General features: G+C 41.2%; 2 protein-coding genes across 2 annotated transcripts in view; both read left to right on the forward strand.

The window, feature by feature from the left end:
• Window positions 1–18,293, forward strand: part of WDR35 (WD repeat domain 35) — a 49,288-nt gene extending 30,995 nt beyond the window's left edge. Inside the window, exons 16-27 of the mRNA XM_075086741.1 lie at window positions 795–1,005; window positions 1,588–1,668; window positions 1,796–1,932; window positions 4,576–4,779; window positions 6,630–6,776; window positions 7,951–8,083; window positions 9,039–9,149; window positions 10,245–10,409; window positions 11,436–11,576; window positions 15,468–15,624; window positions 16,268–16,508; window positions 17,566–18,293. Of these exons, the coding sequence (XP_074942842.1) occupies window positions 795–1,005; window positions 1,588–1,668; window positions 1,796–1,932; window positions 4,576–4,779; window positions 6,630–6,776; window positions 7,951–8,083; window positions 9,039–9,149; window positions 10,245–10,409; window positions 11,436–11,576; window positions 15,468–15,624; window positions 16,268–16,508; window positions 17,566–17,713 (1,876 nt within the window). The 3' untranslated portion in view covers window positions 17,714–18,293. The remainder of the gene's footprint in view (window positions 1–794; window positions 1,006–1,587; window positions 1,669–1,795; window positions 1,933–4,575; window positions 4,780–6,629; window positions 6,777–7,950; window positions 8,084–9,038; window positions 9,150–10,244; window positions 10,410–11,435; window positions 11,577–15,467; window positions 15,625–16,267; window positions 16,509–17,565) is intronic.
• Window positions 18,294–18,961: 668 nt separating this feature from the next.
• Window positions 18,962–21,289, forward strand: TTC32 (tetratricopeptide repeat domain 32). Its single transcript, XM_075086745.1, has 3 exons — window positions 18,962–19,176; window positions 19,261–19,421; window positions 20,402–21,289. Exons 1-3 carry the CDS (start codon window positions 19,064–19,066, stop codon window positions 20,527–20,529), a joined length of 402 nt encoding a protein of 133 aa, XP_074942846.1. The 5' UTR covers window positions 18,962–19,063; the 3' UTR covers window positions 20,530–21,289.
• The last annotated feature ends 472 nt before the right edge of the window (window positions 21,290–21,761 follow it).

Raw genomic sequence — 21,761 nt, forward strand, 5'->3', positions numbered from 1 at the left:
CCAAGCTGTTTCCTTCCTAAATGTGGAAGGACTTTGTGCTAGTGAAAAAGGCTCAGATCCATAAGCATTTTGAAATTAATTTTCTAAATAGCTTTTGAAATTTTAATAGGGATTAAGAGTGTCTAAATACCTTTTAATAATTAGAAATGATCTTAAAATGGCATTGTAGTAAATGCAGGCTACTATGATTCACTGAAGACCTATGTAACTGGAAATTTTCAAATGTAACTCTTCATAAATATTTTTTCCATATTTTAAATTACTTCAAAGATTAACTGAATTATACTTCATGTTGTGTGGAAAAACCCTAAAGGATACCCTTTGTAGAAATATAAGAAATCCTGTTTTTAAGACTAACAGTGCATCATCACAGTGTCTTTTTAATTTAAGAATCTGCTTCCTTGCATCCTAGTAAATACAGAAAAACAATTCTGTTCAGTTGTTAATTTTATGCTCCGTCAAGAAAAGTTTGGCGTGGGGCAGAACCTGCAATTTACTCAACTTCAGATATGAATTACTAAGGATCTTCAAAATGCTGAATGCAAAATGGGTGTATTTCAGAACCTTTGCAGGGCCAGATCCTGTATGAGCAGATGAAAAACTTTTCTCTGTGTCTATGGTCTCATCGCTGTGCAGATAAATGAAAATCACATGCATTTCCCTGTATCTGTGGAATTATACTGGTATTAGAGGGGAAATTTGGCCCGAGTGTGCCAGTTTAGGGAACTATTTCAGATTTACAACCTTGAATAGTATTATTTAGCTGTCTTTTTTCTTCCTTTGTTTTTCTGTAGTCGTGTTGCTATCATAGACCTTTCAGGTGTTTTGACTTTCTTTGACTTGGATACACGGGCAGTGGACAGTACAGGACAGCAAGTGATAGGTGAGCAGCTGAAACTGGAACGCAAAGACGTCTGGGATATGAAATGGGCCAAAGATAACCCAGATTTGTTTGCGATGATGGAGAAAACAAGAATGTATGTTTTCAGAAACTTGGATCCGGAGGTAAATATTAACATATGTAAACGACTCATTTTACAGATTTGCTTGTAAATTAATGGCTCTATGTTAAATAGTATTATTCCTGTGCTTACTGTTCAATTAGGCAAGTGTTTATTTATATAAACTTGCTTCTGGAAATCTCAAAACCTTGTCTGCTCTATTGTGGGAGTATTATTTAGGAACAAACAAGTAAAATGCATTATCAGTCCTGGAAAGATAAAAATGCTGTCATATTTCTCTTAAATGTATGAGAGATTTTAAGGAGCATAGTTTTTGTATACTTTGGAAAACATAAACACAGTTTTAGTAAAGATATTTGTAAAACACAGTTCAGTTTAAGCTAAATATTACCAGGTGTTCCTTCTATCTCGTTCTCGTAATTTTGTTACAGAAAACATGAGAATTTTTGATTAAGTCTGTGTACGTGGAGTTGCCAGTGACTTTAGTATTTGTTTCCTGTTGGAAATGCAATTAAATCCTAGTTTGGAGAAGAATACAGTCTCTTTATGTATACCTAACAGATTTGGTTAGGATTTAATCAGACAGAATCCAAGTTCATTCCTTTGTAACTTATTTAACTTTAAGGAACCTATACAAACTTCTGGATATATTTGCAACTTTGAAGATTTAGAAATCAAATCTGTTCTTCTGGATGAAATATTAAAGGTAAGTATAATTTTATTTTATAGGAAGAGTTGGTGTTTGTCTTAATGATTTGAACAGCAGATATCTATGTTGGGAGAAAATAAAGGTGACATGGAATAAAATTATGTTTCTTTATCCATTATGTTAGAATCCTGAACATCCTAACAAAGATTACATCATCAATTTCGAGATTCGGTCATTACGCGACAGTCGAGCATTGATTGAAAAAGTTGGCATCGAAGAATCTTCCCAATTCATAGAAGACAATCCACATCCCAGACTATGGTAAAATCTCTTATAAACCAACTTTGTTTAAATTTCTGTTCTTCTGTATTCTTTTTCTGTTCAGACAGATCTAGTAATAAAGTACAAAACCTCAAATCAAAGGTGACAGTGCGCAGCTGCAATCTTAAGGGCTGCTATTCTGAGAATGTCTCTTCATTGGGCTGAACACCCTCCAAAGGAGTATTACAGCACTGAGGCAAGGCCTAGAGAGCAAGCCCTACAGTCCCCTGCTAGCCTGGCTCCCCACCTCTTTTGCAGTTAGCATGTTTGGGCAGTTTCAAGCTGTGTGGCATTATGATTTCCCAGAATGCAAGAAAGTCAGCTTTTTGTTCCTGTGTTTCAGGAGATGCTGAGCAAGTGTTCAAGACTCCTAATCTTAAAACCAGAATTTGGGGCAGGTGCTTCTCCAGGCTCCTAGTCCTTGAACCCAAAAATTGGGCTGTTGTTAAATTGGAACTCTATGATTCTATGAATGTTGTGGTATCTAGAATGGAAGGCATGCTGTGTGTGTCACGGCAGTGGGTATAGGGTACAGGATGAGGCCCCACTTTTAGTTTACACTGTATGAGCCCCAGAACACAATGCTCCCTACTTTTAGGGCCAAATCTAAAGGAAATGAAAAAGCTGGCAGAAAGCTAACTTTAAGTTGGTTAAGTTAAAATTCAAAGTGGTCATAAGTCGAGAGGGTATTTATTTATTTATATATTTTATATTGAACCTTGATGACAAAGAGCTTAAAACCCAGTAAGGGGAACACATTAGAATAACAAGATAAGAGCAGTTGACTAACCTTGTAGTGTTTTGGACAGGCCACAAAGGATGGGAATGAGAAAGGTGGGTACGTTAATCATGTTATGATGCAGCCTCTCAGAAGTAATCTGAGAAAAGGAGATGTTGGCATGTTGAAACTAAACATGGACTCATCTGTTAAACTACACTTGAAAAGCCTGCATAGCAAACATGCAAGATTAAACATGTGAAAACAGGAATTCTGGAAATCTGTTTAATATCCCGTCTCATAAGGGCTGGAAGAGTAAATGCCTCAGCAGGTAAAAAAAAGTCAGTAGCAGAAACTAAAAGTTCATTGACAAGTTACTTTTTGAATGATGCCAATTCTCTTTAACTCTCTGGAGGCTGTTTCTCTGTTTGTACCTTTCTTCAATAATTCTGGCTGTGGTTTGAAGCTAACTGATCTGTTGCAGTGTTGATGTTTGACTTGCATCAAGGGTGGGTCGAGAGTTCCCTGTTAATTCTGACAGTTCAGAAGGGAGTTTAGAATTGCTGAAGACTGGCCAAGACAATTTGCTTTAAAAGTTTTCCCAAAAAGCATTCCTTGCTATCCAGTTGTGCTTTCATGTCGAGAATGTAGGCTGAAAAACAGGATTTGATAGCTACGTGTTGAAAGCTTCTGTAATAGTGCTGTAATTTTGTTAGTTTGAGTGTGTTAGGGTAAAATGTTAGCTTTGCAAGTCTTCATTTTTACTGATGTTATGAAGTAGGTGAAGATTTTTGGAGTTTTGAAGTTGTTCATGCGTTTTGCTAGTACCATCTATTTGTTTAATATATAATGACTATTAGTTTTGAAACTCTGTGTCTCAGTAAAAGTTTTATATTATAAAATCACAAAATATATATCAAATGCTGTTCACCTTGCTCCAAAATTGCCATGAACTTAATTTTCCTTATGCAAGGAAGCATACGATATGTCACATATTTATATAGAAGAGATGGATTAGAAGTGTTGGATATAAAGCAAATATATTCTAGATCACAACGGGACAGTGCCCTTAGTGCTAGAATGCAAGAAACAGGATTATGTGTGTTGCAGCTCAGCTACATTTGCCAGACTGTTTTTCTCTTGGTTTCCTTGATGTCAGTGATGACCATTTGAGTTGAAGTGATACTAACCTTCTCAAATTGGTTCTGAAATACTGAGTTAATACTGCCTAAGCATGGCTTAGGTCACTGAATACAGCATAAATATTACTGGTTTTGTCAGTGCCTACTGCACTGACTTTGTTTCACAATGTCAATCAGCCAGTCTATATTTAGCTAGTCTTATTTTTGCAGAAAATTCTAGAGCTCATTCAAGCACCTGATGCATGTAGGTTGGCCTGAAGGTAGAAATTCTCTGTTTACAGACCTAACCAATGGGGCAGTACCAGTACAAGGTTTCCCAGACTGCTCTCCGAACTGGACAAGGAACATCCAGATGGATTAGAAGTATAAGTTATTCTTCCTGGCCAATTTAGTGGGAGGCCTTCAGACTGAGGCTGCCATCAAGGCTTGAAGTGATGATATATGCATAGGTCGAAATATCTAAATGGAACTGCATTGAGACCAGCAACACATTTCACGTAGGACAATTCTAACACTAAAACCCTGTCCATTCCTCCCAAGCCAGTGTCCATTTGAACAGCTGAACAAAAGAATACTAGCAATTATTGAACAGCTTTCCCTGAACGAGTACTGGATAGATCACTGAAGATACTGGGGACAAACATACAACTTAATTAAGATTAGTTAGTAAACAATTCAAGTTGCTGCAATTGTATGTCTTATTTAAATAAGGACTAGTATGGATCCTCATTTAATTTACTTTATAGCTGCTTTTCCATCAATAATATTTTGTTTTTCACACAGGCGTCTCCTGGCTGAAGCAGCTCTTCAGAAGCTGGATCTGCAGACTGCTGAACAAGCTTTTGTACGTTGCAAGGATTATCAAGGTATTAAATTTGTGAAGCGTCTAGGCAACCTGCAGAGTGAGTCAATGAAGCAAGCAGAAGTGGCAGCCTACTTTAGCAGATTTGAAGAAGCTGAAAGAATGTACCTGGATATGGACAGAAGGTAATTGCATGTAGGCAACCCAGCAGCAAATAGAGATTCTGAAGAAAAAAAAAATGCTTGCCTTAATAAGGAATGGCTGTTTTAGCACTGAAGACTCTACCAGTTTCTGGAAAGACAAAAAAGGATCAGATGGAGAGAATTTCATTGTATCCTTAGATAACCAATTCTAAATGTAAATCTGCGCATTCCAAACTTTGCAAAACCTCAGCTGCTCATAAAAGTTTTTTCGCAAGTATTTTGTCGGTGTTTCAACTGGTATTAAAAAAATAGTCTTAACTAAAGTTTAATTTATGTACTATTGCTCTTAGCTAGTAGCCAAGTACACACTTTTTCCAATTACATATACAAACAACAGAGGTTTTCATGAACTGTAATCTCTGGAGAGACAGAAAGGACTCTGGATGAAATTGTGGACCAGTCAATGGAACTCTTGCTCAGGAATGAAAACAAACAAAGCAAACTTAAAATATTACTGGGAAGTAAAAATTAACGCTAAGTAATTAGCTAGAGCACGGTCTTTACTGAAAAAGGATAATGAGAAATAATAAGCAGCAGTTGTATGATGTAGCCTGTAGGTGGTGGTCAAACGTGGAGAAGCATGAGTCATTTATGCACACGTGAAATTTTTAAGCTTTGATTAATGAAGCTATGAAAAAAAGTATGGAATGATGGAGAAAAAAATTATCTCTTCTTTCATGCTGTAAGAATGAGAAACCTTCCTCTCCCCCAGTAAAGAGCCAGGGGAGAGAAGGCACGTGCTGGTGAGATGCATGTTAGAGCCTGGTAATGGGAAAACTTCCTTCCATGTAATTAATTAGCTGATGGGAGCATGCTGGTTTGGAGAGACGGACTGCTTCATAAGCACTTCAGTCACACTGCAACACCAGTTTTTAGATATGGCATATTCCTTTCCACATGGCTGAAGAGAAATTTGGCTGTTATAGAATTGCAGAAGTTAAAGACTTACTTTTTTCTACTGGTTTCTTCAACAGTACAGCATCTGTACATTCCAGCTACGGGAATTCCGTATTGATCTTACGTGTCTCCTCACAGCTAGAGAAATCTTGATAAGGACCTACTATAAATCAGGCTGAAATAAATCTATTTTTCAAACACAATTTTAAATTTTTTAGATAGATGTTTTTATTTAGCTGACTGCACGGACTTGCTCTTGCCTTCCTTAACTCACTTGTAAGTTTAGGACATTTTTGAAAAGGAGTGTATAGATCTCTCCCATTTATTTTCTATGCACCTGCAGAATTCCTTCTACATGAACTAATACAGAATTATTCTATATGGTAGAAAAAACATGCCAGACACACAGAGTGGGTCATATGTATGCGTGAATAATAAAAAGGAAAGACTACTTCTAAGTCCTTTCTCCTTCATCCAAAGTCATTTTGACTCTGCAAGAGAAGTCTCTGAAGTGCATTTTATTACATCTCAGCTTTAGCCTCCATTATTCATACTCCTTGCTCTTTGGCCTTTCCCCTCATCTCCCTTCTGCTTCTAGTCTTTTGCAGCGGTCAGCAGTGAAAAGCTAAAGAATGGTATACAGAATAAGAGGAAACTTGAGGTAGCACCAGCCCAACCGTCTCACCAGCTGCTCATTTAACTCCTCACAAGAGTATGTCTAATAGGGAAGTGCATATGTATGATATAACCTGTGAGCTCTCTGAGTATTTGCTTTTATGGAATACTGTTTAAATTGTAAACGAACTATCTGGGATCATGGTGATACCTGTGATGTAGGTTATGAACATGAAAATACTTTTGGATGCTTTTCTCAAGATTTTTCTTAGCTATCTTCTTGCCTTTGAATTTTTCTTGCTACTTTCTGTTTATGTTAGAGATCTTGCCATTGGACTACGGATAAAACTGGGAGATTGGTTTCGAGTATTGCAGCTATTGAAAACTGGCTCAGGTGATTCAGATGATGCCCTTCTTGAACAAGCACACAATGCTATTGGAGATTATTTTGCAGACCGTCAGAAATGGTATGTTCTGTAGAGGACCTAGTAAGAAAGAAATTACAAAGGAAATGAGAAAACTGATGACAAGACTTAATTTATGAGGAGGGACAGATGTCAGGGAAGTCAGGATGTAATACATGGGATGATTTGGGAATGATGAGGTTTAGCTCAGACCTTTATGGTTCCATTGCTGCACGTACCTTTAAACAGAGAGCTGTTGAACAGCCATCTAAAGAATGAAGGTGATAAAAATCTCAGTTTTGCCAAAAGTCTGCTTGCTTCAAAGGTGTTGGGGTGGGGTGGAGAGAAATATCTATACAGTTGTATTAGGCTGGATATAGAAAGTATTAAAAACAAAACAGTTAAAAAAATTTAGGAGACAATAATTTCAAAAGCGAATTTCAAAACTAGCCACAAACTTTCTAGTTTGTGCTTAAACCTACAAATATTTTAAAAGCTCCAGGGTTCTCTCTGACCTGGATCTGCCTCCAGCTATTGCCCGAACTGGGCACCCAAGGAAGATTTTAAGAACAGTGCACACATGTAATGGTATTTCTCCAGAACACATTTTGCTGTCAGGTACTTACTGAGCCAGAAGTGATATATTCATAGTTAATAACTTGCAGAGAAATTTTCTTTCATGAACTTCCCATGTTGCCTTCTAAGCCCATGTAAACTTCTAGCATCCAGAACACTGTCTCATAGAGTTCTGCAGCTCCCACTACATATTGCAATTACCCAAACTATAATATCACAAAGAACTTGGGTCCCAAAGCAGCTGAAAACTTTTGATTAGGTTTTGAAAGTTGATTTTTAGATGCTTTAGGTAGCTTTGGAGAATGGTCTTGGAGACCTTAGTGCTTCTGTTTTAAAATATGGAGGCACAACAGTAAAGCCCTTTCTTGAAAGTTTAGTTGTAAGTTGTCCATTATCAGCCATGATCTAAGATTCCTTGACTTCGTAACCTCATGCTAGTCAGAGAATCAGTCTTGCTACTACTTCAATATGATCTCTGAAAATTAAAATTTCTAGTGCATTTTAGATAAGCAGTGAAATTTAGCTACAAAAGCTCTCTTAAGCACAATTACCTATTTAAAATAATGTCATTTTAAATTTACAAATGCAAAAGGCTTACACAATGAGAAGCTTCACTTGTGTTTATATATCAGAAGCCACCACTTTTTCTTTCCCTTATTAGGTTAAATGCTGTACAGTATTATGTACAAGGACGAAACCAGGAACGCTTAGCTGAATGTTACTACATGCTAGAGGACTACCAAGGACTGGAGAATCTAGCTAACTCACTTCCAGAGAATAATAAATTGCTCCCTGTAAGCAAAAAGCACCTTTATTTTTCTTTGTCTTATGCTCAGCTATTTATTTAAAATTTCCCATCTTGGGAGCATTAAGAAAGAAAGAATGTAGTATATGACAGATTCACTTAAACGTAATGGTGTTACTTTGGTATTGATCTCCAATATTACTGTTGTTTTCATACTCCATCATTATTCCTTTCCCTTATTGTCCAGGTTCTCCAGAAAGACCTGATTATTCATCACACTTTATGGCCACATGGCTAAGTCACAATTCACTGCTTCCCTCCCCAAACTGGCATTTCTGTCTAAAATAGATATGCTTCACTGAGAAGTCACTCCTCAGGCCTGGACACTACTTTAGCTTTCATTTTGTCATCTAGTCTACACTGGGTTTACCCCCACCCCAAATTCTTCCTGGTTGCTGTCCCTGGTTTAACTTCTTACATGGTAGCTCTGGTGGGAATGCTAATGTACAATGAAAATTGAAGATTCTTTGCTGAAAGGAGGTGGATGTAAGTGCTACAGCCTGAAATGACCTATTAAGTAATAGCTAATTTAAAACAATATGATTAATCCAAAATGCCTGAAGAACGCAAAACATGCTCATTTAATGACATTTTCAGTTGTTTGAATAAAGCAAGATGTAGCACTTTCTTTTTAACCTCTTTCTAATAGCAAAGGTTTGTGAAATACTCTAAATAATTACAACACAGTCCTTGTGGTATGATTTGATCTGAAAGAAAAACTTCTAAATACATTTTTTTTAATTTAGCAGCAGTGTGTGAAAGTAGCACACTGTTCTGAAGACTTACAACCGTGTGTGCTGTCTTCACAGAATCTGCGAAGTAAACAACCCCTTTCCCCAGCTTTCTGGAATTAAATTTAGAAAGAATGTAATAGTCTTGCAGTTGCTATGCAATGTACTAAAAACCTGGAAGTGAATTTAACACAGTGCTGATGCTTTGTGCAGGATATAGCTTATATGTTCGTAAGAGTGGGGATGTGTGAACAAGCTGTGTCGGCCTTTCTGAAATGTAATCGACCAAAGGATGCGGTAGATACCTGTGTACATCTCAACCAGGTAAAACAGCAGCAGATAATCTGCTTTACCGATACCAATTTAACAGTGAGATTTCTGTCCTCATGCCTGGTTAAATACAAGTCCTTGTTAAGTGTCTGATTATTTGTCATGATTTCTGGAAAACTCATACTTCAGTGCTTAAGACAGTTACCTGAAATTAGGATTAGACCATTGGGAACAGCTATGTGCAGCAGTGGTACTTCTGCGTGTGTGTGGTAAGCATGCCCAGCATACAGGCGTTCGTGGCCTTTGTAGCGCTAGGCTGAGCTGCCTCCTGATGGAATGGGAGGAGGACTGGGGAGCTTCTGGATGCTCATTTTCCACATTCCCCTCCTTCCTTGTACAGATGCAAATGTATTTGTGGCTGCGTTGGGATGTAGCTGGAAAAGAGCTGTTCTGTAAAATAATCTGTTTACAGCTAGAGCTGTTCCCCAGTACGACTTCCCTGCACAAAGTTTTGTGTCGACACAAATAAGAGAGAAACCAAGGATGGCCATGAGGAACTTGATGTGTGGGAATGGCAGGACTGGCTAGTGCTGTCTTTATGTGAACAACTTCCTAGTTCATGGATGTGAAGGGCTGTTACGTACGAGATTCAGCTAAGTTTCTCAGTCCTGCCAAACTTTTGATCTGGAGCAAACAGTAGCCAAACTGTTGAAGATCAGAAAATTCACAGACAAAGTGAGGTGTATAGAAGGATAAGTAAAGTGTTATTGTTTGTGCGTTAAGCTTATTGGCTGAAGTCCTCTTTTAGACATGCTTTTAAGAGTCTGGGTTTTAGTAACGTCAGAAGTGTTGAAATCCATGTGTCCAGCTATGAGCAGCAATGAAGTGATTTTGCAAAGCTTTTACCGAAGTAGAAGCAACTGCTTTGTATGTGGTTTTGGACAGAGGTCCAGCATTTGTTTCACAGGCCTGCTGTATCACATGATTGGCAATGATGTTAGCATTTGTATTCTCTTGCTTTTTACTTTAATTTTATAGTAGCTTGGTTCTAAATGGTGATGAAGTATTGCAACTGCTCATGGATAACCAGTTTGTTCTGAGAATGTGTTTGAAAAAATGAGGTGGTTATTTGTCTGCTTTCACTTCTAGTGGAATAAAGCTGTGGAGCTGGCTAAAAATCACAATATGAAGGAGATTGGATCCTTGTTAGCCAGATACGCAAGTCATTTACTGGAAAAAAATAAAATCCTTGATGCTATAGAACTCTATCGTAAAGCCAATTATTTCTTTGAAGCTGCTAAACTCATGTTCAAGGTATGGCAGGTTTTATTTTTATGTCAAATAAGTGGGTTTTTGGACTGGCTCCTATTATTCTCATGCTACTTTTATTTTCTTGGGGTTATTGTAGTGTTAACAATGTCCAGGCAATAAACAGATGTTGTTATACAGGATCCTGCAAAGATCAATCCAACTCCTAAATTCAGGTATCTCTATCTGAAATAGTTACCCTGGATGTCTGGATGTCCTCTGTAGCCAGTGGAGAGGAGACTTAGGACACAAGCCATCAGATTTGAGACTTTCACTTCAGCATGTACTGCAGAATGAACTGCACCTCAGAAAAGGTCCTCTTGCCCTGCATTGCAGCCAGGCCTGGCTGCTCTACTCCTTTACTGGGCAATGTCCACATTATCTTATATGTAGTGCAGATTAGTTTTATCTCCTTTATTTTTAAAAATAGCAATATCGTTAACTAGATGTTAGGTTTTGGTATTTCTTCAATTGATACCTTCAGTTAGAAACTGCTGTGGTGTAATTTTAAGATAAAGATGTTGCTTAGATTTGGTTTGACTGCAGAGATTTTTGTATGTAGCTTATAAAGTCTGTAAGAGTGATATATAATTTTTACAGTAAATATTTGTAGTAATATATATATATATATATATGTTACTTTCAACAGCTATTCTTCTTTTCTGGGAAAGTCACCAGACCTTATTGAAAGCTATGTATTTCTTAAACTTCAGTGTCTAAAAATTGCTATTTTTTAGTTTATTTTTATATTAAGTCAATAGACTAATACATGGCTACACTGACTTACCCTTCCTTAGAATCTGGCTTTATATACTTGTTAGGTAAATAAATACAAAATAATGTGCGTTCTTTACTTAGATATTTTCATTTCTAGTTCTGTTTGCAGTCTAAATTATTACATTCAAATGCAGAATTGTTTTTTGGCATGATTTCCTAGGTTTGTACCAACATGCAATTGTCCAGGAGAACAAATCAGCTCTTCTAATATTCTTTTTTTAATCTACATTAAATTCCCTTGTTTTGTTTTTTAAGATTGCAGATGAAGAGGCAAAGAAAAGGACAAAGCCTTTGCGAGTTAAAAAGCTTTACGTATTATCAGCCTTACTTATGGAACAGTGCCATGAACAAATGCAGAATGCTCAAAGGGGAAGAGTTAAAGGAAAAAGTTCAGAGGTAGAGTATTGGGGTGTGTGGGTTTTTTGGTGTGTGGGTTTTTTGGTGTGTGGGTTTTTTGGTGTGTGGGTTTTTTGGTGTGTGGGTTTTTTGGTGTGTGGGTTTTTTGGTGTGTGGGTTTTTTGGTGTGTGGGTTTTTTGGTGTGTGGGTTTTTTGGTGTGTGGGTTTTTTGGTGTGTGGGTTTTTTGGTGTGTGGGTTTTTTGGTGTGTGGGTTTTTTGGTGTGTGGGTTTTTTGGTGTGTGGGTTTTTTTTCTTTTCCTTTTGGAATTCTGGTATGTGCTACCTCATTAGGATAAATAAAGCTGTCTTCATGTGAGGCTATTATGGTTTTTTTTTAATAACACTTCTTCCTACTAAGAACAAAGCTTTCCTTAAAGCAACTCTTCCATGAGAAAATGTCTGAATTATTATTTTAAAACATTTCATAGAATCATAGAATTGTTAAGGTTGGAAAAGAACCTTAAGATCATCGAGTCCAACCACTAACCTATGATTTAAATCATGTATTAACAGATATTTTCCTTCCTAAGTTTAATGTGTTTTTCTTAATGTTTTCACTTTAACAATGAAAATCATACTAAGAAACACCAGGTTTTTTTTTTTCCTGTGAGACTCTCACTTTCCTGTCATTTAGCAGTAAGTATCAATCCTAAAGTGAGATCTGTGATTAGATTAAGCTATGTTGGTTATAATTTAGCAGGGAGATGGCTCCAGATACAGAGGAAGCAAATGGAAGAACTTTTTTTCTTGCTCACACTTTCATCTTCATATGCGCCAATGTTTTTTCACTTGCTCCCCCAGGGCTCGAAAGTCTTCCTTGATTTTGCCCAGGTTACGGCTCTCAGTGTTGTTCATGCCTACATGAAATAGTAGTAGTGGATAGGAGTCTGTTTTCCTGATGAGTTGTGGCACCCTCTCGGCAACGTCTCGGACCTTGGCTCCTGGGAGGCAGCATACCTCTCATGACTCCCTGTCAGGTCGGCAGATGGGTGCCTCAGTACCCTTCAACACAGAGTCACCCACCACGAGCGCTCATCGTTTCTTTTTACGATTTCCACTGTATGTTGCTGGTACAGTTTCCCCTTGTGGGGGACTTTGCAGACCTTGCTCATGGGTGTCCTCAGTCATTAAGGCTTCATATCTGTCTCTGATTGTGATGGTGGAGGGTGCGGGCTGATGTCGAATCCTGCTCCTGTGAGTAACCAGAGTCCACGGTGCGTCATTCTCGGCAGTGTCTGCCACAGGAACATGATTCTGAAGCCACCTGTCTATCTCTGCCTCAGAGGTTCCTCTAATACTGCGCAGCCTCTTAACCGTTTCCTGCAGTTCAGCCACCTGACGTAACAGGTCATCAACCTGTGCGCACCTCGTGCAGGTACTTACCTTTTCATCAGAATTGGGGTTTGGGCATTTGCTGCAACCCACTGCCTGTACTGGTGTGTCCTTTCTTACCAGATTCGTCTGGGTGGATGCATCTGACATTTCAGGGGCTTTTGATACACGAACAGTGGTTTTAGCTCTGAGGCGAGTGCCCACCATTTCGCCAGAGACCAAAGCACTTGCCTGAGCTGTAGACCTACAAGTGGGCTGTGGCGTCCCTCCTGCTCACCCTGCCTGCGCGAACTGCCACGCCACACCCTTCTGCCACGCCAGGCCCTTCAAATCCAAAAGGGAAGCACACCAGAGATGGAGAAGAGGAGGATTATCCGTCGAGAGCTACAAGGGCATTGCCAGAGCGTGCAGAGATGCAGTTAGAAAAGCAAAAGCCAAGCTCAAATTGAAACTGGCCGTAGATGTCAAAAATAACAAGACAGGTTTCTTCAGGTATGTCAACCATAAGCAGAAAAAGAAGTAAAACATAGGCCCACTGTTAAACAGGAGAGTCAATCACCAATGATGCTGAAAAGGCAGAGGTCCTCACACCTTCACCTCTGTCTTCACCAACACTGTTGGGTCCCAGGCTTTGGGAACGAAATTTCCAGTTGATCCAAACACCGACCCACCATCAGTGAAGGAAGAGTTAGTACATGAATTACTACAGGAGCTTGACCCCTATAAATCAGTGGGCCCTGACACATCCACCTGAGGGTGTTGAGAGAGCTGGCTGACATCATTGCAAGGCCACTCTCCACAATCTTCGAGAAGTCATGGAGAACGGGGGATGTCCCAGAGGGCTGGAGGAAGGCAAATGTTACCCCTACCTACAGGAAAGGCTCGAGGGAGGCTCCGGGTAACTATAGGCCCATCAGCCTTACTTCAGTCCCTGGAACGAATCCTCCTGGGGGCCATCACAAGTCAAATGAAGCACGTGATTGGGAAAAGCCAACATGGCTTCACTAAAGGCAGATCGTGCTTGACAAACCTGGTGGCCTTCTATGACAAAGTGACTTGCCTGGTTGACATGGGGCGGGCAGTGGACATTGTCTACCTGGACTTCTCCAAGGCCTTTGATACAGTCCCCCACAGTCTCCTCCGGGAGAAATTAATGCGTTATGGTCTAGACAAGTGGGTGCAGTGGGTGGGGAACTGGCTGACAGGCCAGACCCAAAGGGTGGTGGTAAATAGCTCCTTTTCCAAGTGGCAACCTGTCACTAATGGAGTTCCCCAGGGATCAATATTGGGCCCAATCTTATTCAATAACTTTATAAGTGGTCTGAGTAATGGCATCAAGTGTAGCCTGATGAAGTTTGTGGATGACACCAAATTGAGTGGGGAAGTAGACACTCCAGAAAGGGGAGCTGCTTTGCAGGGAGATCTGGATAGGCTGGAAGAGTGGGCCAGCAAGAACCTTATGAATCTCAGCAAGGACAAGTGTGAGGTCTTGCACTTGAGAAAACATAATCCAGGAGTGCAGCACAGACTGGATCCACCTGGCTGGAAAGCAGCTCTGTGGAAAGGGACCTGGGGGTCCTGGTGGACAGAAAGGTCAACATGAGTGAACAGTGGCTGCTGCAGCCAAGAAGGCCAACAGGATGCTGGGTTGCATCAAAAACGGCAACACCAGCAGAGATAAAGAAATCGTTATCCTGCTCTGCTCAGCACTTGTCAGGCCACACCTGGAGTCCCGTGTACAGTTCTGGTCCCCGCTGTACAAAAAGGATGTACAGGCTGGGAGGGGTCCAGAGAAGGGCCACCAGGATGATCAGAGGACTGGGAAGCTGCCATGTGAGGACAGGCTGGGAGAGCTGGGTTTGTTCAGCCTTGAGAAAAGGAGGCTCAGAGGGGATCTCATCACCGTGTACCAGTACTTAAGGGGCAGCTACAAAGAAGATGGAGACTCCCTTTTTACACGGAGTCACATGGAGAGGACAAGGGGGAAAGGACACAAGTTGCTCTTGGGGAGATTCCGATTGGACACCAGAGGGAAATTTTTCACACTGAGGACAGTCACCATTGGAATAATCTCCCCAGGGAAGTGGTTGACTCGGCCACATTGGACACCTTCAAGAGTCGTCTGGACAGGGTGCTGGGCCATCTTGTCTAGACTGTGCTCTTCTGAGAAAGGCTGGACTAGATGATCCCTGAGGTCCCTTCCAACCTGGGATTCTGGGATTCTGTGATATGCACAAATGAAATAGTTTAAACAAAGTTTTAAGTGTTCTGGTGTTGAAATGCAATATTACTCCAAACTATGAACCAGTCTGCAGATGTGCACAGGATATATTTGTAGGCATGTATATGATATTAATCTTTGAAAATCTTTACCGTATGTTCTGCCTGTGCACTCTATAAAACACCTAACAATGTTCACTTTAGGTCCACGTCTTCATGTTTTCCCTAGTTAGCACAGACAGTGTTGTGATCACCAAGCACAGAAAAGTTCTTTTCATATACCCCCATTTCCTGCTGTTTTGTATAAAAATTACTTGTGATACTGCTTTGTTTTCAGACTGCTTCAGCTTTGGCTGGTTTTCTAGAAGATGATGTTCTTTCTTCAACTAATCGCTTTGCAGACAATGCTTGGCGAGGAGCGGAGGCTTACCATTTTTTCATACTTGCACAAAGACAGCTCTATAAAGGCTCTGTAGATGCAGCACTTAAAACAGGTAGGACTTCGTTTTTAACCCTGTAAAGAAACTTATCTAATTTTACAGACCTGCACAGCACATAATTTAATTTATAGTTGGCACACTTTTCTTTTCTTGCTAGATCCATGGAGTTTAAACCAAAACCATATAATGAATTGAATATGGCTGCAGCCAAGATACCTGGAAAGCATTGTCTTGGAGGCAATGCAAATCTAACTTACCAGATATTACTTGGTTAAACTGGACAATCTCTGTAGATGTTCTGTTGACTGTTTTGTTTCTTTCTTAAAATTATAAGGCATGCTTGAATTCACATCTGACCTCCCTGTAGAGCTTCAAAAAAAGTGGGAGTTAGAGAAGCAAATAGTGCCCTATACTTTGTCCAAGTAATAAAGGTCTGTTTCAAATACTTCTAACGTGTTTTAAAAAAAAATAAGCAAAGTGTCTCAAAGACACTTAAGGGAATTTGACTGGGAAGTTTTTTTTTTTAAAAATGCTGAACCGTGCAAGCTTCACAGTCATGTCAACGAAGAGACTTTGGTTCACTGTGTCCAATTTGTAAGATTAATACTCTCTACTGGTAGCAGATACTTCATACAGATGCTTGCAGTTCTCAGAAGACAAGTAATAATTTCCTTGGATTTTTTTTTCCATTTCTTAGCTCTTCATTTGCGAGATTATGAAGACATCATCCCTGCAGTTGAAATCTATTCTCTTTTGGCACTCTGTGCATGTGCAAATAGAGCATTTGATACTTGTTCAAAAGCCTTTGTTAAACTAGAATCCTTGGAAACTCTTAAGCCAGAGCAGAGGCAACAGTATGAAGACCTTGCTCTAGAGATATTCACGAGACATTGTCCGAAGTCTAACAAAAAATCTGATCTGGACGACGTTCTTGAGAGGTGCGTTTAGATTATATGATACTGTAGAAATACTGCCGTTTTCCTCCTGTTGTCTGATTTTTGGTTGTAGTGGGTTTTGTGTGACCACGTTAATTAGGTGCTTTGCTGCTTAAACCATGTATTGGGCAAGCATGATGCAGGTTTTAGCCAGTCTGCAGAAAGGGTAATACAACACTATTCTATTTGGGAGAATAGACACTGGCTGTATTTCAGGAACTGGGCATAAAGTTATAACTTCATCTGAATTTGAAATGCACGTGAATCGAGGCCAGGAGTTTTAGGGCCTTTGATAAGGTGTCACATGCCTGAAAGTAATACTGTTTGCCTCACCATTGTGGTGTGATGCAAATGTCAACAAGTGAGTGTTTAACCATTATTAACCAGTAAGTCTCCAGTGTTTCGTGAATTACCTCAATCATCATGGTGAGTACATGGTCAGGTAAAAGAATTAGAATACAAAGGGCATGCTGAAGGGCGAGTCCTTGGGGTGGCTGTACCCACAATGGTGTCTTCAACGTAAGTTTCCTGCTAACAGCATAGAGTTTGAGAGTATAGAAACTGTGAATCAATTTTCTTTTTAATGAATGGGATTTTAACCTGTCTTGTTTGATTTTTACTGTGTAGATGTACTGAATCTCACTAGTGGCTTTTGTGTTGACTCTTCAGAGGAATAAATGTAATAGTGCAGGTGTCTAATTGGACCTTTCCTTTATATGGGCTTCACTGCTTCTTTTCACTTAATCTTTTGGATCTGCTGGTCCTGATTTGCTGTCTGTGTGGTTCTGGGGGTGTGCATTCTGTTGTGTGAAGATTACCTACTTGGCTATGTTAACAGTGAAGTGTTACATGATTTAATAACTTCTAATCAAAAAGCAGCACACATATGAATAGAGAAGCGGTATTTTACAGATGAACATCACACAATGGTTACTAGCCGAAGGCACACAAGTAGGTTTTTATGCTGTTTTGCAAATTCCTACAAAACAAGTCTTCATTGCTATTTTAAAATCATGGTTTTATTCTTTCAGTTTATTTACTTTTTTTTTCTTTCACATAGTGGAGACGGGAAACTTCCTGTATGTGTTGCAACTGGAGACCCTATCCTAGAGTATCGATTCTGGATGTGCAGTGTATGTAAGCATTGCATGAAAGCCAAAGAAGCAAGCAATTACAACTTCTGTCCCCTGTGCCACAGCGCAGCATAGCAGACGATAAAGGACTGTTTATCCTCATCTCTGTTATGTCTCCTAAAAATACTGTTTGTTACTGATGTACTATATTTTAAAATACAGCTCAGGTACTGTATTGTAACAGGTAGTGCCACTATTAGGGGAACACTTAGAACAAAAAACCCCCAAGACAAACCTTTGCTGGTTCCATGTATGTGAAGAAACAACTGTTAACAGACTCAAACTTTTTGGTTACATTTTGTTACAAAGTTTTAAGGTAAGAGGATTCTTTTCTAAATGTAAATTGGGCCTAGTTTCAAAACCATGCAAATTGAATGTAGGTTCATCTCAGTGTTTTACTTTGAGCAAGCTCCGGCTTTTTTGTTTTTGTAATTCCACAGGAAATTATTGTGTTTTCTCAAAATTCATAATTTCTTGAAGGAAGTAATTTCTCAGTGGAAATAATGCCACAGTAGTTGTGATAGTATTATTGCATGTATTTTTCCACTACTGTTTTACTAGAGCGATGGCACCAGTTTAGGCATACATCTGTGCTGTTTTCTTTTGTCAAGTGTATTTAGACCCACCACAGCAATAAAGGGCTTGCAAACACGTAGCCATTGGTGCCCTGCATCTGCGTCTGGGTTCCTGAGCTTTGGTGATGTTTCCAACCAGATGAGGAAAAACCTCTGTGAACCTTCGGACTGGAACCTGGTGAGCAGCTACTCAAAATTTTAAGTAGCTTGAAGTGAGCAGCTGATGCCTGTTGAACAGATTTCAAGAGCTGAGCTGTCATCCTTGTAGGTCCGTAAGCCTTCGTGTATGCTGTTCTACTTCGATGTTCTGTTCATTGCTCGATTTGAGCCTCTGCTCTGGAAGTGCTGCAGGCCCTTGCTCCGCGCTGTCAGCTTTCCACAAGACGTGCCAAGGCTCGGCAGCAGCCGCAGGCCCTTGACCCTCACGTTGTGCGTGTTCGTTTGAGAGGAGAGCGCGAGGCCTCTTACGCGCAGTCGGTCGCGGCCAGCAATGTCTTTCACTTAAACCCGGGGGGCGGTAAGAATAAACCCCATTTTGTATATAAAACATTACATATTATTAATTTTTTCCCTTTTGTCCTGGTATTTGAGCTTCTTTTGTAGAAATGTGTATTAGAGGACAGTGCCAATTACGTCATTCGGCGCTCCACCAGCCGGACCCGCGGGGGGGAGGGGGCGGGTACCGGGCGGCGCCCTTCGCCCGCCCCATTCGTCCCCTTCCCTTCCCCCCCCCCCCCCCAGGCCCTTGGGTCCCCTTCCGGCCGCCGCCGTACCAGTGACGTCCCGAGGCGCGCGCTCCGCCCCGCCCGCCCCGCGTGACGTGTGCCCGCCGCCGGGCGGAGGCGCTGGCATGGCGGGCCGGGCGGCGGAGGAGCTGCTGGCGGCGGCGCAGGCGCAGTTGGCGGCGCGGCGGCTGGCGGCGGCGGAGGAGCTCTACGGCCGCCTCATCGCCTGCGGCGGCGGGTGCGCGTCCGGGCGGGGCGGGCGGGCGGGCGCGCACGGGGGCGGGCCCCGCTCTAACGGCCGCTCTCACCTGTCCCCCCGCAGCGCCGGCCGCCACCTCGCCACGGCCCTGAACGACCGCGGCCTCATCAAGTATCTTCAGGTGGAGTTCGCCGCCGCTGTGGAGGACTACACGGCCGCCATCGAGTGCCAGCCCGCCTTCGAGGTGCCCTACTACAACCGCGGGCTCGTGCTCTACCGGCTGGGTACGGGCCGGCACGCGGGGGCGCGGGCCTTCCCTCACCCTCCGAGCCCGGCGGCGTCCGCCCTTCCCCGGCGCGGCCCGCTCCCGGCTTCCCCATGAGGCGCGGGCAGGGAGGGAGCGCTCTTGCCCCCGGCTTCACCCGGAGCTGTAACTGCCTCCGTTTGACACGCGCAGGGGCCTGCCTGGCACCGGCGGCGGAAAGGCTCACGCCAGAGATAAGGGGTGACGGACACGCCCGTTCCTCCAGGCCTCGCGGGGCGTTTCAGCTTCGAGGCTGCCCTTTGCGCGCAGTTGGACGTCCCTGTTTGCGGATGTGCTGCTGCGCCGTTTGAAACGATACTATTCAGGGAAAAATCGGGGGAAAGTTGCAGTTTCAGTTTAGGAAAAAATTGCATTAGGGGTTACACTAGCTAATTTCAAACGTTGCCATTAAACCTAAGACAAAACCTCTGGTGAGCAGGTGCAGCCATAGTGAGCACAGCCTCCTCAGCTTGCGGTGGGCTGTCAGTCAGCTGTCTCTGGGGAATTTGCTGCCTGAGTTTTGAATATGCCAGAAGAAAATGATGCACATCCCCACCCGCAGTTCCTTTTGTGGAGCTAGGCCATTGCCAAGTCAAGACAGAAGTTGGGGGGCTAGGGAGAGCACTAGGAGAACAGAGCCTGATCAAGGGCGCCAGCTGGGAAGCAGCACGCCTGTATGCCTGTGTTCCAGGTTTAAAGCAGCCTGGCTGTTGGTTGCCCCTTTTACGTTCAAAAACAGGTATTTGGGTTCTTGCTCTGAAGACCTTTGATTCCTGCTTGGGCCTCTGGAGAATCCAGATGTAGTGGGTCCTGGAAGTAGAGCTGCTAGTTTTTGTTAGTGAAAGGGTTAGGAGTCACAGGAATCACTCTTCAATTGTGGTTTGAGAGTTTGAGCAGTAGTTACAGAGAGATAATTCTTTCTTTCTTCTTTCTTTTTTTTTTTTTTTTTTTTTTTGACAGGATGCTTTGATGAGGCCATGAAAGATTTCAGGAAAGTATTAGAGTTAAACCCCCAGTTTGAAGATGCTGCATTGAGTCTAAAACGGGCTATTCTTGATAAAGAAGAAAAACAAAAGCGAGGTTACTGAAAATGCAGCTAGTGGTGTGAAACTGTTTTGCTGAACACTTAGTGATGTTTTCATTGATGGATGAAACACACATCATTTACATCTGTTACAACCTACTGAAGAAACCTCATTCTTGGGCAAATAAGTTAAAAATGGATTATGATTGCAAAATAAATTTTTTTTGATAGTGTTGAGGAAAAGCATAATGTTGGATCTAGGTGAGATACTTGTACAGATTTTGTACAGAAGTACTTTGTAAAGATGGTGGAAGCTCAATAACAGGAAATGAAGTCTGAAGTTCTCTTATTAGAACTGTTTCCGTATTCTTTCACAGGTTGTTTTAAACAGTCTTTCATGGGGAAATACTATATAATACATTTAAATACTTAAAATTGGAGCTTGTGAGAAGTACAGTGTCTTAATAACAATTGTGTTTGTCCCCATTTAAATATATATTTGATTTAAGCTAAAAGTGCAATTGTTAATTATAAGGTATTGTCCTTGAGATGCCGTGGTAACTGATTTTCTTTTCATTTCAGGGAATTTGTGTATTAAGAAACACTTAACAAAAACAATAAGATCTTTTTAGGTAATGACATCTGTACCTCACGGGAGGAATGTGGTATAAGCATTTAGTCCGGTCTAAGTTCTTTCACTCCAAGAGGTGGTTTTAGGTTATGTAAAGAGGAAGGAACAGAACGTACCTACATTTTGTAATCTCCTTTTAAAAGTATTGGACAGATTCATAAGTGAATGAATAAAAATGAACATGTACTTTTTATCTCGTGATTGTCTTTGAAGAGCTTATGGTAGAGGATGTAGTTGGGCTATTCACAGTAGGAACTGTGGCTTTCTCCTTTTTATTGGAAAGGTCAATTGCTTGAAAAATACAATGTGAAATCTGTCTGACTGAACTGGCTGTCAATACCCAGGCAGCTTCATTTCTCACGTGATGGGGGGGCCAGTGCTGAAATCTATAAATCATCAGTAAGGAACACCCTTGCATGTTCATAGCAACACAAGTTCTAATAAAAATACTCTGATAGCCCACATAAGCATTAGGATATTTTTAAAAATAGATTATGCTAATGACAGTTCTCCTTCTTGGGGTGCATTTCTCTGTGGATGATCCTAGAGCCTGCGCAAATGCAGGGCTTGCTGGAGATGGTGGCACCCTTTGGGGTAAGTCATGAGAACCGACTGACTTGAGGCTCCGACCACCTGCCCCAGCAACCTTGCTGAGACCGCTTTCA

Source organism: Phalacrocorax aristotelis, chromosome 3 (assembly GCF_949628215.1).
Source record: "Phalacrocorax aristotelis chromosome 3, bGulAri2.1, whole genome shotgun sequence".
Lineage (NCBI taxonomy): Eukaryota > Metazoa > Chordata > Aves > Suliformes > Phalacrocoracidae > Phalacrocorax > Phalacrocorax aristotelis.